Source organism: Aptenodytes patagonicus, chromosome 1 (assembly GCF_965638725.1).
Source record: "Aptenodytes patagonicus chromosome 1, bAptPat1.pri.cur, whole genome shotgun sequence".
Taxonomy (NCBI): domain Eukaryota; kingdom Metazoa; phylum Chordata; class Aves; order Sphenisciformes; family Spheniscidae; genus Aptenodytes; species Aptenodytes patagonicus.
Window position 1 is genome coordinate 90,003,061 of NC_134949.1, and position 15,427 is coordinate 90,018,487.

Below are 15,427 nucleotides of genomic sequence, written 5' to 3' on the forward strand. Positions count from 1 at the left end.
AAATATAAGCAGACACTTCAAGAAAATAAAAAGATGCGATAAAGACTAGATTGCCACACATATAGATGTAACTGAATACTACCTGAATAAGGGACCTGACTTCTGAGTGTTTGACCTCACAGCATTCTTATATAGCAGATTTTTAAAATGAAATATAAGCAATTATTTTTAATTGACTGGATTCAAATCCTGCAAAAAGACATGCCACCATATACACCTGTATCTGCACATATACCACTGAATTCAGTAAGGCTACTTTTGAGTACATGCATTCATCAACTCAAAGCCTTAAATATTAAGGGTCTTTTTTTTTTTTTCAGCACTGTATACAACTTAACTTCAAAGGAACCATAAAAGGTGTACCTCATCAGACTTTGACCCTAGCTACAGGCAACAGATTGTCTCTAGTATTTTTTACTATTCATAGTCTTTGCTGGTGATCTGTTAGGAATGGACACAGCACTGCACAAAGATAACATCTTATTACATTTGAGCATATTTACCAGCCATCTGTACCTAACAATATTGCTTTCTCTCCTCTCCACAGATGCACATTACTTATACTTCTAATCATACAGTCCTCTAACTTCCCCCTATAATGATTCTAACATACATTGTGACAAATTAATATATCCCTATAAGCTGCTTTTATAAACACTTTTTCTTAGAATAGCCAATAGACCAGTACATTTATGTCGCTTAGGGTATATTAGTTCACTCCTCTACTGCTTCCTTTTCTCTGTTTATAAAGTGAACGTACTAATACTAACTTTTCACAGTATTTTCACACAGACCTCAAGAAGAGATTTGGGCATATACCATACACCAGGGAGTATCAGATGTCCCAGAGTAACAGTCAGATATGAATGGAGATTCATCTAAACTAACCAAGTGAGAATGGGGTCTGTCTTAGATTTAGTCCACCTCTGCTGAGGACAGCTGCATGTTTTATGTAGTATATGTATTTCTACTTGGGAAAAAAAAACTCCCACTACTTCACATTTTTATCCATGAACCCCTAAGTAATTTCTCAGTCATTTCTTTAAAAAATGAAGCATAAGTCTTTTTCTTTCAGAAATAAGTAGGAAAAAAAAAGGCACTTATACAACCGATGTTGTATACACAACAGCTCTACAATCAGAACACTCCCTGAGATATGGGCCAACCAGGCTGAATTTCCTCCATCCTCCCAGAAGAGATTCAAAATTGCTTTTCCCACCACAATAGTGAGAAAATTTCTTATTAACTAACTGGTGGCCCACAGGTGAGGTACAGTATATCCAGTGTGTCCAGTTCCCACTAGCAGGGAATAACAGTTAAGAGGATAAAAATGATGGAACACAAAATAAAGAAGAGACAAGAGAAAACTTGGGGATGGGAATTAACCTTGTGAGAAAAGCCCTGTTTCCCAGGTATAAATTCAGTACAGTTCTCACAGGATGAGAGACTGCATCACCACACCAGATTGTAGGGGTCAGGCCTATGCTATGTAAATGTGAAGACACTGAGTTACTCAGTATGTTCCATGGTTTTTTCACCATTTCTGGGATATCCAGGGATTTCCCAGTCCCATCATCAGCCCAGGGAAGGAAGACTGGAGTTCTGTTATGATGGTCTGATCTCCGAACAAGTGCCTGTGAAAAAGTGACCCCTGAACAGAGAGAATATTAAGCTATCCTTAATATATACTTTCAGCGAGGAGGGACATTCTCTCTTTCTTGTGAGGAAAAAGTATATCCTGAATTTCAATTCTTTATCCAAGGACTCCACGTGATCGAAATTAATGAATCCTTGGATTAAAAAACAAAACAAAACCAAAAAAACCCCACTTGAAATGGCACACAAAATTACAGTAAATAGTTTAACTTTTAGGTTGCCCTGTGTGGAGTCAGGAGTTGAACTAGTTGAACTCAGTGATCCTCGTCAGTCCCTTCCAACACAGGATATTCTATGATTCTTATATTGCTAAAAATGCAAGGTCAACCATAAAAAGCAGAAAAATTAGAACATACATGAACTAAGATAACCTATGCGACATGAATTTGTTCCCCTCTTGTAGGGACTAATTAAATTATCTCTATCTGCCATAGAACTTTCGCCTCACTCAATGCATAGTACAGTCCTATGGACAAACCAAAAGTAAACAATTAAAGAGCTGTTGTCTGCCAAACTTGTCTATTTGGTACAAAATAGGAAGGCGCAAGGTACAATTCAGATAGAAAATTGCAGAAAGGAAATTCTATCAATGCTCTTATCACTTAGTTTTATAAGTGATCAAGCCAAGGGCCATGAACTAAGCTTTTAACATGCGACTGCTAATCATGTTTCCATTTTGTGATTGACCAATTTGAGATAATGGAGGTTGATGATATTCATACATCTTAGGTACAATTCACAGGTCCAATGTGGAGCCAGAATTCCATCTGTAGTCATGTGAGACAGGAAGGAAATTCAGAGCCGTTCTGACTACCTAAGGTGGACATATAAATTGACAGTATGAATAACTAGCCTAAAGACTACTCTGTAGGTGTGCACAATACTTGCAACAGAATGTGAAAACAATGGGAGGCATAACGGGAATACATAAGTGGTATAAAAATGTTAAATATACTAAAAAAAAAAAAAAATCAGATTCAAAGCAGGTCACACTGGAAACTCAAAATAGCGGACACTAAACAATCTGGCATTTGGGATTTTCTGTGTGTTGGTTCTTCATCTATACAGCAGGAATAATATCTCCATCTCACAGAAATATTATGAAGGTCAATTCATTAATGTTTATAAAGCTTTCAAAACTACAGTGGTGAGCACTCCTGTTGCGAAAGTTCACGCTCTGAGTTCTAAGTATTCAAAGAAATATTGAAGTGCTTTCTATTGAGCAAACACTATTCATTTTACTAAATTAGACCTATAGAAGAAATATGGGCACATGTAATTAAAGGCTGTACGTGCAAGCAAACTTAATTTAAGAAATTTGGAACTTTCGAGTGCTTTGTTTTGCAACCTTAGAAGTCTTAAAATGGTCTTGAAGCTGTAATTGCATGTGTTGGCCATGAAGGGTCTGCATTAATGCATTTAGGATTAATATTTGATTAACAATCAAACATAGTGATGCAAAAAGATAGGTATTTGCAAAAAACCAAGAGAGTCCAGTTATACTACTATAAACCTTCAAAGTTTTTAAAAAAGAAGCTTTTAACATGCTATGCTCTTTACCACTGATGAGTCCTATTTCTAATTAATACAACCATTTAAAAAGAAAAATACAACATGCTCATCACATAATTACCATAGTCTAATAACAGAAGTGTCATTTATGACTCTCTAGTTTTAAACAGAATAAGGTTTTGCACCTAACATTAGATCCAAACTCTGGTATATAGGAAAAATACTTCCCAACATTACCTTATTTATCATTTAAGTATCGAATGAACTCTGAGCACTTACAAGTAAGGGTTAATACTTATTTTAAAATGGGTTTTCTCTGAAATGTAGCACTTCACACACATTTCTTTTTTTTCCCTTAATGACCCTACTAAGGAAACAACACGGATTAACCAAACAGCTCAAGCTAACTAAAACACTATGGATAGCTTATAACAAAGATTTTTTTTTTTATTCTTCATAACCAAAAATAGAACTATATGCTACTGCAGAATTGTTCTTAAATTGCCATTCCAAAATTCATCTTCTCTCTATTATCATTGAACTGTAGCATCATGTTGAATTTGCAGTTGAAGTACCTACGTGACTGCTGTCAGAGGGACTAAATGTTCATCTTCATAAGTTGACATAACAAAGTATTACTATCTATAAACTCTGGGAATTAAAATTTAAGACTACCTTATAGGAAATCCAGATAATTAAGGTATTTAAATTGAGTACTGATTGGATGCATCTTGAGGGCCTACCCCCATTAAAATTAATATAGACTTTACTAACATATTCTACTGGATTGTGCCTAGTTTTTGGCATGATGCTGCTCTCACATTCAATTCAATTAACATGAACTATAATCGATATTTTTATGATTTCCACTTGGATACCCAAATCCCAAGAGCAGCTCTAGATATAACATAAACTATACCTCAGCTTCCTGTTGTCACAAAATACAGTTCTGACAAAATTTCACATTACATGAATACTTTGAAAAGGGCGCCACTGATTCATTAGTACAGCTACCAACATATAAATTTATCATGCTTAAAAAAGGCTGTAGCTATTTCATATGTAATAGTTTCAAGAACATTTCATTTTCAGTCTTTCAATACAGAAGATTACATTAATGATTTAAATATAAATGCCAAAAGTAACTCATTGCGAACATGTCAGTGTAAAATGAAATATTTTATTTACTTCTATTAAGTTCTAATCTATATCTCAAAAAGACACTGTGGTAATAAGCATCCTAAAAATGTCACAAAATGGAGAGACAGCTTTCAGGTGTGTTACTAATGAAATCAGGTGCATTACCAATAAAAACAGTGTTCTGGTAGAGGACTGGATCTATGTTTTTAGCCAAGCAGACCTCCCACAAACTTCAGAAAGGCAATTTATTTAAATAAAAACTGCAGGGTAAGGCCCTTTAATTCTTAAGTATGAGTCAGCTTTTGTGTTTCATATCTAAATGAAGATTTTTATAATCAGCAAAGAAAGGAAAATGAGTTTGGGGTGCTACTTATACTGTGAGCCCATCTGCCTTGATCCTGCAGATCATAACAAACCAAAACTGGCATTAGCTTTACTCAGGTCTGTATGCAGCAGGATCACAGATCATGGATCCTTAAATATGCAGCCTATGTAACTTACGTAACTTAACATGAAAATACACAATTGAAATACCAGAAGTTCTACACAACAAAAGCTCAGGGAAGGCAAAGCTTGGATTGTATGTGTCTTGCTGTATGTTTAATTTAATTCAAATTGACTGAGGTACAAATTATAGCTCAGATCCTGCACCCTGAAGCATGCAGGATGAAAGCTGCGCCTGCGTCAAGTCCCACTGCCTTCGGTACACTTGCATAGTATATAACACAGGATTGGGGCCTGTGGGGTTTTGTTGGTTCCCTGAAACATGCTTGTAATGTTACTAAACTGTAATATAGCTGATTAAGTAGAGCCTGTTGAATAAACACTGCAGTATCTTATGAGCACATAATCACCGAGTGTTTTGGAAGTTTGCTTTTAGCATACTTTTGTATCTTGAAAAAAGGAAGCTGGTATTTTGTATACTATAGAGTAGACTTCTGCAGTACCATGCATTCATAAGCAAGTGCTGCTGCAAGCAACCAAAAGCCTTCCTATACAAATATTTACTTTGTTGACAACATTTTAACCTGAGAGCTGACAGGCAAATATTGCCTACTGAAATCTTCTCAAAATGACATATTCCTATACACCAAGTAGATCTATTTCCAAGTAGATCTATCAGAACATAACACCAACTGTCTTCAAGTAATATCAAGCCAAAGAAGGGAAATAACAGAGATCAGGCAGAAAATGAATTTATTTTCATCTTATGTTACCTATTTTTGCAAATACACCATACAAAATAAAAATATATCATACTAAATACAGATCTTTGGCCCTACCAAATGACTTAAACATGAAGAACCATGTTGAGTTTTACTTACTTAGAAGTCTCAGAATGTCAGACCTTCTAATGATATGTTAATGTATCTTGATTATTTGCATTATCTTTTTACTGAAGTGACAAAAATGGGAAATCGCTGTACTGAATACCTGGAGTTTCACAAAATGCTAAATCCCTGTGTACATAAGAAAAAGGAGTCAAATTCAACCCTGAGAAACAGGTATGATTCTGATGCACGGATCACTGACACTCCATTAAACTACAGAATAATTTGACTCAAAAGGCCTGAACCTGTTTTGGTTCAGGATGGCAAAGAACTATAAAACCTCCAGAAATGAGAATTATGTAGAACCTATTCCAAAGGTCTCTGACTCTTTAAGTCATGGGGGCTCATCCTTCTTCCCCTGAACTCTTGTATAAGAGTTTTGACACTAGCTGTAGCTGAAAACCAAATAGAATTAGAATCATGATATCTGAGATGAGGAAAGCTGTGTGTTTCACAAGGATCACATCTGCACACAAACTGTCTTATAGGCTGGTCTTGTTTGTTTATATTTCTTCCTTCTTCCCAAAACACAAAAAGAAATGTGCTAGAGTTGGCCATAACCTAAATTTCAAGTCAGCTGGTATCTGGTTAATAAAAGGAAAGTATACTTAGTGAAGTTCATTTACTCTTAATAATGTAAATTGCACTAATTAAAAATTCTGGTTTTGAAGCTTCTAAGCAAAACAAATAAGCAAACAAAACTTCTAGTAAAGCCAACAGAATTAATGTCAAAGATAACAGCAGAGGATCATAATATAATCTCTCCTTTTGTTTTTGGTCTTCGTTACAAAAGTGTGATTTTCATATTCCAGGGTTGGTCAGAAGTACCAAATAGTTTGTACTGATTTTACTTGTGCATTTAAGACCACTGAAAGCTCTGTTGCAGAAAACAGATACAAAACATAAAACACACAGGGATATCTTATGCTTTCTACTCAAAGAAAATTCCCACTTAAGGACCTAACCAACACATAAAAAACAACGCCAAACAAATTTGGCAGCTTTTGGTATTTATGCTGTCCTACTAAGTTTATTGTCATAGAGTCATAATCTTCAGTACTAATGCTAAAAAACCACACTGAATCTACATCCAATCCCTCACAAATAATTTCAGTGCTAGGTTCAGTAATCACTGCACTGTCTTTTATTTCTAGCTTGTGCCTTTTTCTTAAAAAAGGGAAGGAAAGGAAGAAAGGATGAGAAGAGTGAGGAAGGGAAGTAGATGTATACAATTTTGAATTTCTAATGACTTGTAAATGTTATCTGTACTAGCACCAATTGATTTGCTTTCCTGCCCACAATCTTGTTACTAGTTTGGGGTCCAAGCATGAACTTAGGATTTGGCCCTGAATGCTGAAATCAAGATTTTTATGAATTTACTGACCAGCCCAACTCTGCAGCAGGAAGAAAAAAAAGCATCAACGACATCTCTGTCTTTTCATTCCGAAGTCCTCGTACAACCACTGCAGTTCTCAAGTAAAAGGCTTATTGGTATCATATTACCGCCCCCCCCCCCCCCTTATTTCCATAGTAAAAAAGATTACAGCCCTTACCTTACAAATTTGGAAATAATCTGAAGTGAGCGTCTCCTGGATCTCATCTCTGGGAGTCCCTGCAGCTCCTGCAGTCCCTCCTGGGTGCACAGAGCCACCACCAGCCCCACTTCCACCACCACTGCCACCACCACTGCTTCCACCAGGGGATGAGGCAGTTAAACCATCCAAAACTTTGCGAAAATTAAATTTCTTCATTTTGGAAAAATATTTCAGAAGATTTGGGGGAGAAGAAAGGATGTGTTGTAACACATTCAGTTACATGTAGCGAAAGAAAAAGTCTTTAATGGTCCTCTGAGTGAGGCAGCACTTTAGTCCCTTGTACCAAATAGAATGTCAATATTAGGTGTAATTGACTGAAAAATACAAAGGCTTCATTTTGTCAGGCGTAAAAGCTACCTGGAAAGATCCTTTTTAAAAAAAAAAAAAAAAAAAAAAACCAAAACACAAAAAATTCCACGAGCAGCAAAACTAAGATTTATGTTCAAACAAGGAACAATGGAACAACCGCCATCGGGTTCTCTCACAAAATCCACATTTAGCAATGGTTAAAACCGAAAAGTAAATAAAAAATTCAATCCGGCAACCAAAACAGTAGGCTCCATCTCTCTACCTTTTCTGCCTAAGATTTGCCTTCGGTACTTGATTATTTTAACAAGACTACAAAAATTGGGCTACATTCAATTTCCCCTTCCCCTCAAAACGCTTTCAGTCAGGGGTATCTTTGCCTCCAGGCTTTCGGAGGAGCGGATTCCCTCTCCCCGCCACCGCTCTCCTCCCGCAGCCGCTGCCGCGACTCCCGCTATCTAGTTTTCTGCCTACCCCAGCAAGTGCCGGCAGCCGCTCCCGCCCTTGATCCTCCTCTCCCCCTCGGGCTCCCGGCCGGGAGGGTGCGCGGCCGCCCCACGGCGGGGTGGGAGCCCCTCACTTTCCTCGCCACCCACCCGCCCCGCGCCGCCCCGGCCGCCGCTCCGTGAGGACCGAACGACCCCCTCAGCCAGCCCGGCCGTCCCGGGCTGACCACCTGTCCCGTCTCTGAGGTGACGGACACCCTCAGTCCTCCCGCCCGTCCCGGTCACCGAGCCTGTGCCGTCGCCGTGCCCCCGGGGCCGCTCCAGTGGGACCGGACTCCCCCGGAGCCGGGGGTAACCGGGGCGACACGCCTGGCGCGGCCGCTCGCTCTGAGGCGACGGTTCCTAACGCTCCCCGGGGGCGCCTGTGCCTGGCGCGGCGCGAGCGCGGGGAGGAGCGGGACAGAGGAGCGGGGCAGGTGAACGGAGGGCGGCGGCTGCGGTCCCAGCCAGCTGCAGCGGCTCCCGCCCGCCCGGCGCGCTCGCAGCCGTTCTCCGAGGTACTGAAACCTCCGCCGGCGGCGGCAGCAGCCGCAGCTCCTCCTCCTCCTCCTCCTCCTCCTCCTCCTCTTCCTTCTTCTTCTTCTCCTCCTCCTCCTCCTCCTCCCTCCCCCACGCCCGCCCTCCACGCTCCGCTCCGCCCCGCCCGCCGCACCAGCGCGCGATCGGGCGCCTGCACCCCTCCCCTTCCTCGGCGCGCGCGCCCAGCTCCACTGGGGGGAGAGCGGGAGGGAGGGAGAGCGGGGCAAAGGTTGGTGATTGACAGCAGCGGCAGCTTCCGATTGGCTGCTGAGGGCAAGTCGGGTGGATGTGAATGGCGGAGAGGGGAGGAGGGCGGGGACCGCTCTCAACGGTTCGGCCGTCGGTCGGCTCCAGGCGGAGCCTCGGGCCGACGCTCGCTACGGTAGGGACAGCATGGCTGACCGCCGCTGTGATCCGCGGCACCTGATTGGGACGCTGCAAAGATGGGCACGCGCTCCCACCAATGGGAAAGGCCGCGCCGCGAGTTTCCCTCCCACCCCGGAGCTGTGAGGCGCCTTCCCTCCGCGACGCCCCGCCCCCCAGCCCAGCCGGGTGTGTGGGGTCCGGGGGCGGGGCCAGGCTCGTGGCGGGGAACCTGCGGGCAGCGCGGGGGCGGGGCCGTCTCCCCCGGCGGCCACGCCCCAATGCGGCGGGAGCGGGAGCGGGAGCGGGAGCGGCCCCCGGGGCGGCGGGGTGCGCAGCGCTGCGGCCGCTCTGAGGGCGAAGAGCTCCCCGCGGCGGAGGCCTGAGGGGGAGCGGGGCTGGAGGGGGACAGAGCCCGCTTTAGTTCGTGTGTCAGCGGAGAGAGGTGAAGTTGGTTTCTCAGCCTCAGCGGCGTGCGGAAGGCCAAACAAACCCAAAATGTCACGGGAGGTGACGGTCCCGGCGGTGACAGAAGCGAGGTCCTGAGCGAGGGGGAGCCTCCGTTTCCTGCCGGGGCGCAGAGCGGTCTGCGCGGGTCGGTGTCCAGCCCGTCTACCGGTGCCGCCTGGCACCTCAGGTACAAATCCTCTTTTCCTTCCCGAGAGGAATAAAATAACCCACGGTTGCCCTTCCGGGCGCGTGGTGGCTCGGTGGTTCTCCGAGGCTTGCTCCGAAGTCGTGGAAGCACACGGCGTGGGATGGCGTCTCCGGCCTCTGAAGTGCCATGCGGCACGAGAAGCATTGCGCTGTACGCAAGACTCTATAAAAAGGTTATTCAGGTCAGAAGCAAATGAGGTAGCTATTAAAAGTGACTCATGGCACAGCGCTGTCAGCATAGTTGGAAGCTTGGAACTGAATAAAACAGTGTAAGGAGCAAACTTGTTCTGTATGGTACTAAATATATAGCACTTCTTCTTGTGTAATAAAATAATAGAAGTGATGCACATTGGTCACCTCATTTTGCAGCTTCTTCAGGAGCGCTTGGTATAGTTCTGATACCCACTCTAATACCTAATCCGTTTTTTGTAAATACTACAGCTCTGTGAAGCAAGGTAATAGGTGTTTACTTCAGCTTCTTACACTAAGCTCCCTACATTTTATTTTTTCTGACTTCAGCTCATCCCTGTGTGTTCATAGGTACTCCCCATCTGAACGATAAAAAGATCCAAGTGAAGTTCAAAGCATAACTGTAGCTTCACCTATGTCCTCATGAAAAATAAAGGATACATTGCTGATGAAATTGGAAAGGTTGATAGGTCTCTGTAGCCAGAAAAAAAGGAACAGAACTTTGTATGGGAAACAAAATATATGAGGACTATGGCTAGGAGACAAAAATGAAAAAGAGGATGGAACTGAGTAAGCAAATCTGTAAAGACGTAAGTGCAGGGTTTTGGAGAATAAGGAACAGTCAAAACTCAATTGAAGCTATTTGAAGAATGCCATGTCCTACTGATACTACGTTCACCACAGGCAATGCAAGTGAAAAGAAAGAGCTAAGAAAACCCAAGAAAGATAACAACATGAATTGTAAATAGGAAAGGGAAAGATAAGGTTAAAAATTAAATAATTAGGATGAAGAAAATGTCATGGACAGACTTGCAAAAAAGAGAAGAGACTGGGAGTCAGGGGGTGCTAGAGAAAGAAAATCTTATAATAGTCCCACAGTTCTAGGGAGGACAGAGGTAAGATGGTTAGTTTTAAGTGAAGAAAGGGAAGGACCAAAATTAGAAGAATGATAAAAAGCCTTTGGAAGTGGAATAAGATGCATACATTTTTGGAATGTCAACAACATTTGTCTTTCAGAGAATCAGTATGAAGAGCTGGGTATTGATGATTAGATACTACCTTGGAGTATCCAAAAGGGCAAGGATCCTCACGCTGCCCATGTGCTGTTAGGAAAACAGACTTGTAGAGAAAAAACCCAAAACAGATAGTGCCCAACAAAACATTGAGCAGTCAGTCCTGTTTAAAAACACCAACTGAGAAAAATACTTTGGTTCACTACTTGTGAATGTAAGGCATGTAGGTCCCTTGTGAAAATTTTGCTCTAAGCTGGACACAAATCCAGAAGCGGAGACAGAGCGATGGAAATGAGAATTGTGGGGTGGTGCAGAGGGAGACAGGACAGTGCAGGACATAGGAAAACTCAGTAATGGTGATGACATGCACAGAAAGGAGTCCCATTGAATGACCTAGCTGGTGAGGAGTTTTGTTATTAAAAAAAAAGGGGGGGGGGGAAGGAAAAAGGAACAATTTGGCTTTGACACAGAAAAAGACATTCGCTTTTTGTTTAATGGAGGAAAAAAACAGTAGACAGGTGAGGCATTCATTTGCCGGTTGCACTGTATTTAAATGGTGTTGATGTTTAGTAGGACACTTCGGAGGTTGCATAGTTTTGACAACAAGAGTTTTAATGATAGGTTTGTAAAATGATGAAAATGTGGAAAGATTTTAGATGTTAAATTGATATATAACAAATGAAGTAAGACGTCCCAATGCATTGTGGGATATATGTATCTGAATCTGTATTTTAGATAGTAAGGGGAGAGAGTATATTCTTCGGTGTTTTCTTCTGGATAGTGTCTTTTACATTTATCAGTCATCTTGTTGTGGAAGGTCAAACGGAAACCAAGTGTTAAAAGGATAACTGTTTGCTAGCAAGATTTTGCTGAGAAAGAGAGCATCTTTAACAGTCTACACTATCAAAATTAGTATGAATTCTTGTTTAGATTTTTGCTTAGGTAAGCTTGTGGCTACATGCAGTAATATTAAAAAGATTGGTCAGAATCAAACCTGGCAAAGGAGTCGAATATTAATTCAGCATTATCTAATCTCAGTCCAATTCAAGAGCTGACCAAGAAAACGGAGAATCAGTAAAGATGTGCTTAGATCAGCTGACCAGAAAGTGATAGTAGTAGAGATTGTATATGACTGATCATTAATGTTCTCATCAGTTCTCTTTGGGGTATTTTTGCTTACCTCATCTGGCTTTCTTGTTTTATTTTTTGATAGCAAATTCTGCTTCAGCCAATGGGCTAGAATTTCCTGACTTTGTAAAGCTGCAAATACATTTTAATCTCAGGCTTATATTGGTGCTAGTTTAAAGACATGTAGAAGTGTGCAGTAGGGCTTCTTTGCCTTTTACAAATCATTCATAGGTGGCTCCTGGTTTCACGGTTTACACTTTTAAAATGATTCATACTACTCCTTTTGATAATACATGAATTAGTAGTTAAAATCAAGGACCCTTGAGAAAATCATTGAATGCCCATCGGCAGCTGACTGGACCACAGCCTTGCAACTGTACCCTGCAAGAGAACCTCTGCTCATGCAGAACTGAAGAGAAAGGACATAATCAAATACCAGAAACCCATTTATGCCAATGCAGGCAAAACTGTGACTTTCCATAGCTGCCCATTCCTCATTAGGCTTCGGGACATTTGCCAATATTATCCATGTTTCTGTGTAATTCCAGAACATCCAAATGGCAGCAAGCATGGTGTTCCTGCCTGCAGAGCCCCACTAAAAATATCCCCAGTCAGTGATGAGTATCTGGTTAGAACAGCTTGCTGAACTCTATCAATTAGCCAGATCTTAATCTATTTAATGTGTTTTATTAAGGCTATATAATGCTAATGTTTTAATCAAAATGTCAAGCAGTACTAAATCAAATTCATTAGGAAGGTCCAAGTCTATCACATCCATGTGGTTACCTTGATCAAACAAACCTGTAATCTCATCAAAAAGTGAAGTCAGGCCTGCTTGTCAAGACTTGTTTCCATAAAGCCATGTGGACTTGCTTCTGTTGTATTCCTACCCCTTAACTCCTTACTGATTGAATCACACATAGCATGACTGCTTTAATTCACATAACATCACTGTTTTGTCTAGGATTACTGAGGATGCCAGGTCTCTTATTACCTGGGTCATTCTGCTTGATTCTTGGAATAACGTGAGGTTTCCTTTGGCCCTTTGAATTTGTAGCTGTACGGAGAGCTGTTAAAATTAACATTAGAAGGCTGGAAGTCTCCTACTATTTTAGGATCTTTGGACACTTGGGTGCCACAGAGATTGCTGATTGAAAAACAGCAGTGCCATTTTCATCCTCCATAGATGTCAATGGATAGAAAAATAATTCATCATCCTCATGTAATATTAATATATTATCCTTTTTTTTCTTCACAAGTATGGGATAGAAATACTTAGCATAAAAATTAGATCTTTTATGCATGCTTGGAGACCAGATTTCTTAATGAAGTCGCTGTGACAAGGTGGGATGTGTCTGTACAAAACTGAGAATGTAATTTTGTAATAAGAACTCCATTTTGCACAGTGGGCCAAGTACAGGTGTAAATTAGCCCATGGATAGAGTTATCTGTTACAGCTTGAGATGATCCATTCTCATTGCTGTTGAAAGGGAAGGTCCTGCATCCACTTGAACCCTTAGGTGTTTTGCCCCTTCAGCAATAAATTAATTTGCTAGGAAAGTCAATAGTTTTCCTTTGGGTTAATGAGCTGGATTAGCTCTGTGCAGGGTCAGACAAGCACCAGAGCCAGTGCAAAGAAAGGCAGAGCTATAGGCCTGCGCAGAAAGACGAGGGTGGTCTCCCTTTTGTTAAGCGTAGTTTGGCTCAGGCATACAATATAACTTCATCGCGATGGTAGCCTATTGAGTTACATGCCCCACCCAGGAAGGGTTGCGTATCCCAGTGAAGCACTAATCACAAGCCACCTAAACAGCAGCTGGGGGCATAAAATTTTGACTAGTTTTTACAGACTGTCCTGTTGCAGTAGAGCCATGTGTTTCTTGCAGAGGGTTCTCCCAAGGCTAAGGTGAGACTGAACGTACATTTGGTTGCTCTGGAAGCAGGGGTCTTTTTCTAACAGGTTGTGGGGTACAGGCCATCACAGAAGCCACAGAAGAGTGATTATTATCTGCACAGCAGTTACTTGCTGTATCTTCACTATAGCAAATCTGCAGAATTCTGGGATGTCTAATGGAGATGACTTGAGTTCTAGTCATGACTATGTGGGGCCTTGCCTGGGACACAAAACTGGTCTAAGAGGCTGGGTAAATACTAGGGTAGTTAATATATGCTGTATACCGTGTCGCCACAGATTTCCTATCAGCCTTTATTGTAGTTCTCAGGCTGACTTTCTGGTCGCCTCTCTGCAGCCCGCTTGCATGGTATTCCATGCACAGTTTTCTAGTTCTTCCTCTTAAGCCCTTAACACTTCATTTTATAGATCACTAGCTGTCACATAGCTTAGCTACCTGTTTCCCCTCTTACGCCTTCAGTAAGGATTAGACAAAACTGTCTGGCTTTCCGAGGTCCTGCTGTGAGCCAGGCTACTTGAACTTCTAATGACCCAGGTTTGCAATCCAGCCTGCGCGCATCCAGTGTATCTAAAGGTGTAATGGTTCATTAAAATATTTTTAGTAACTGGCACAGATTGTCAGAACGCAAAGTTGTTATTTTCTTACCCTGAAGTTTTAATTTCCACCAAACGTGAGTCTGACTTTTGATCAATATGTACCTTCTCTGAATTTTTTGCAAAATATTTTCATTGATGCTTTTTCCATTCTGAACATTTTCATCTTCTCTGGTAGCTGCAAAACAGCAGGAACTGATGCCTTTTCAAAGTCAGTTGTTATTAGTTCTCAGAACAGCTTTCCAAAAAAGCTATGAAAATGTGGTCATTCTTAATAGAAAGAAAAGCTAGTGGTTCTTGACCAAATGTGTACCTATCCAGGTAATATACAGCCAGATCACCAAACTGACCAATCACCCTCCCAAACACGTTAGCAAGAGATCACAGATTTCCAAGTCATTAAGGATAAGCTTTCAGATAAGGAACTTACTTAAAGCATTAGTTGAGCATGTTAGATAATCTACTGTATTTAAATCCCTTGGGAGAACAAGATGCTTTATTAAAGCAGAATCAGTAAGAGCTTTAGCAAATCAGGAAGACTGTAATTCACAGTGAATCTTTTTGTTGTCAGCTTTGCTACAAATTTGACGTTTTATGCCTTTTCCCGTTATTGCTCTGAGTTTTTTGCAAATTATCAGTGGCATTTGAAGCGACAGCTAATGTATTCCAAATTGTTAGTTCGTTTTGCTAGATTCTGCACTAACAAAGGTCTCAATTAGGACTGGGCTACTTGTCTCAGTTGCTTTCAAACCCACACAGTCTTGCAAGTTTGAAACATAATCTTTGAATTCATATTCCACTTACAGGAGACTATAAAATAAGAGCATAAGGAGTTAGAAAAAAAAAATGTTTAATGAGCCTACACTTTCTCTATAGAAGAGCCATCAGCACAGTTTGCATTTTTGGGGGGTTTCTTCCAATACTTACACAAAAGAGACTTCTTTTTAGCTAGGGAAAATTTCAGCTGCCCTTCAATATCCTTCAGTTTAAATTACAGGGTAAAAAG

At 41.3% G+C, this 15,427-nt stretch overlaps 1 protein-coding gene across 6 annotated transcripts in view; it reads right to left on the reverse strand.

The window, feature by feature from the left end:
* STXBP5L (syntaxin binding protein 5L) overlaps window positions 1-8,103 on the reverse strand; it is a 212,417-nt gene extending 204,314 nt beyond the window's left edge. For all 6 annotated transcript variants that reach the window (XM_076348424.1, XM_076348414.1, XM_076348405.1 and 3 more), the window contains exon 1: window positions 7,193-8,103. In XM_076348424.1, the coding sequence (XP_076204539.1) occupies window positions 7,193-7,390 (198 nt within the window). In that variant the 5' untranslated portion in view covers window positions 7,391-8,103. The remainder of the gene's footprint in view (window positions 1-7,192) is intronic.
* Window positions 8,104-15,427: the final 7,324 nt, after the last annotated feature.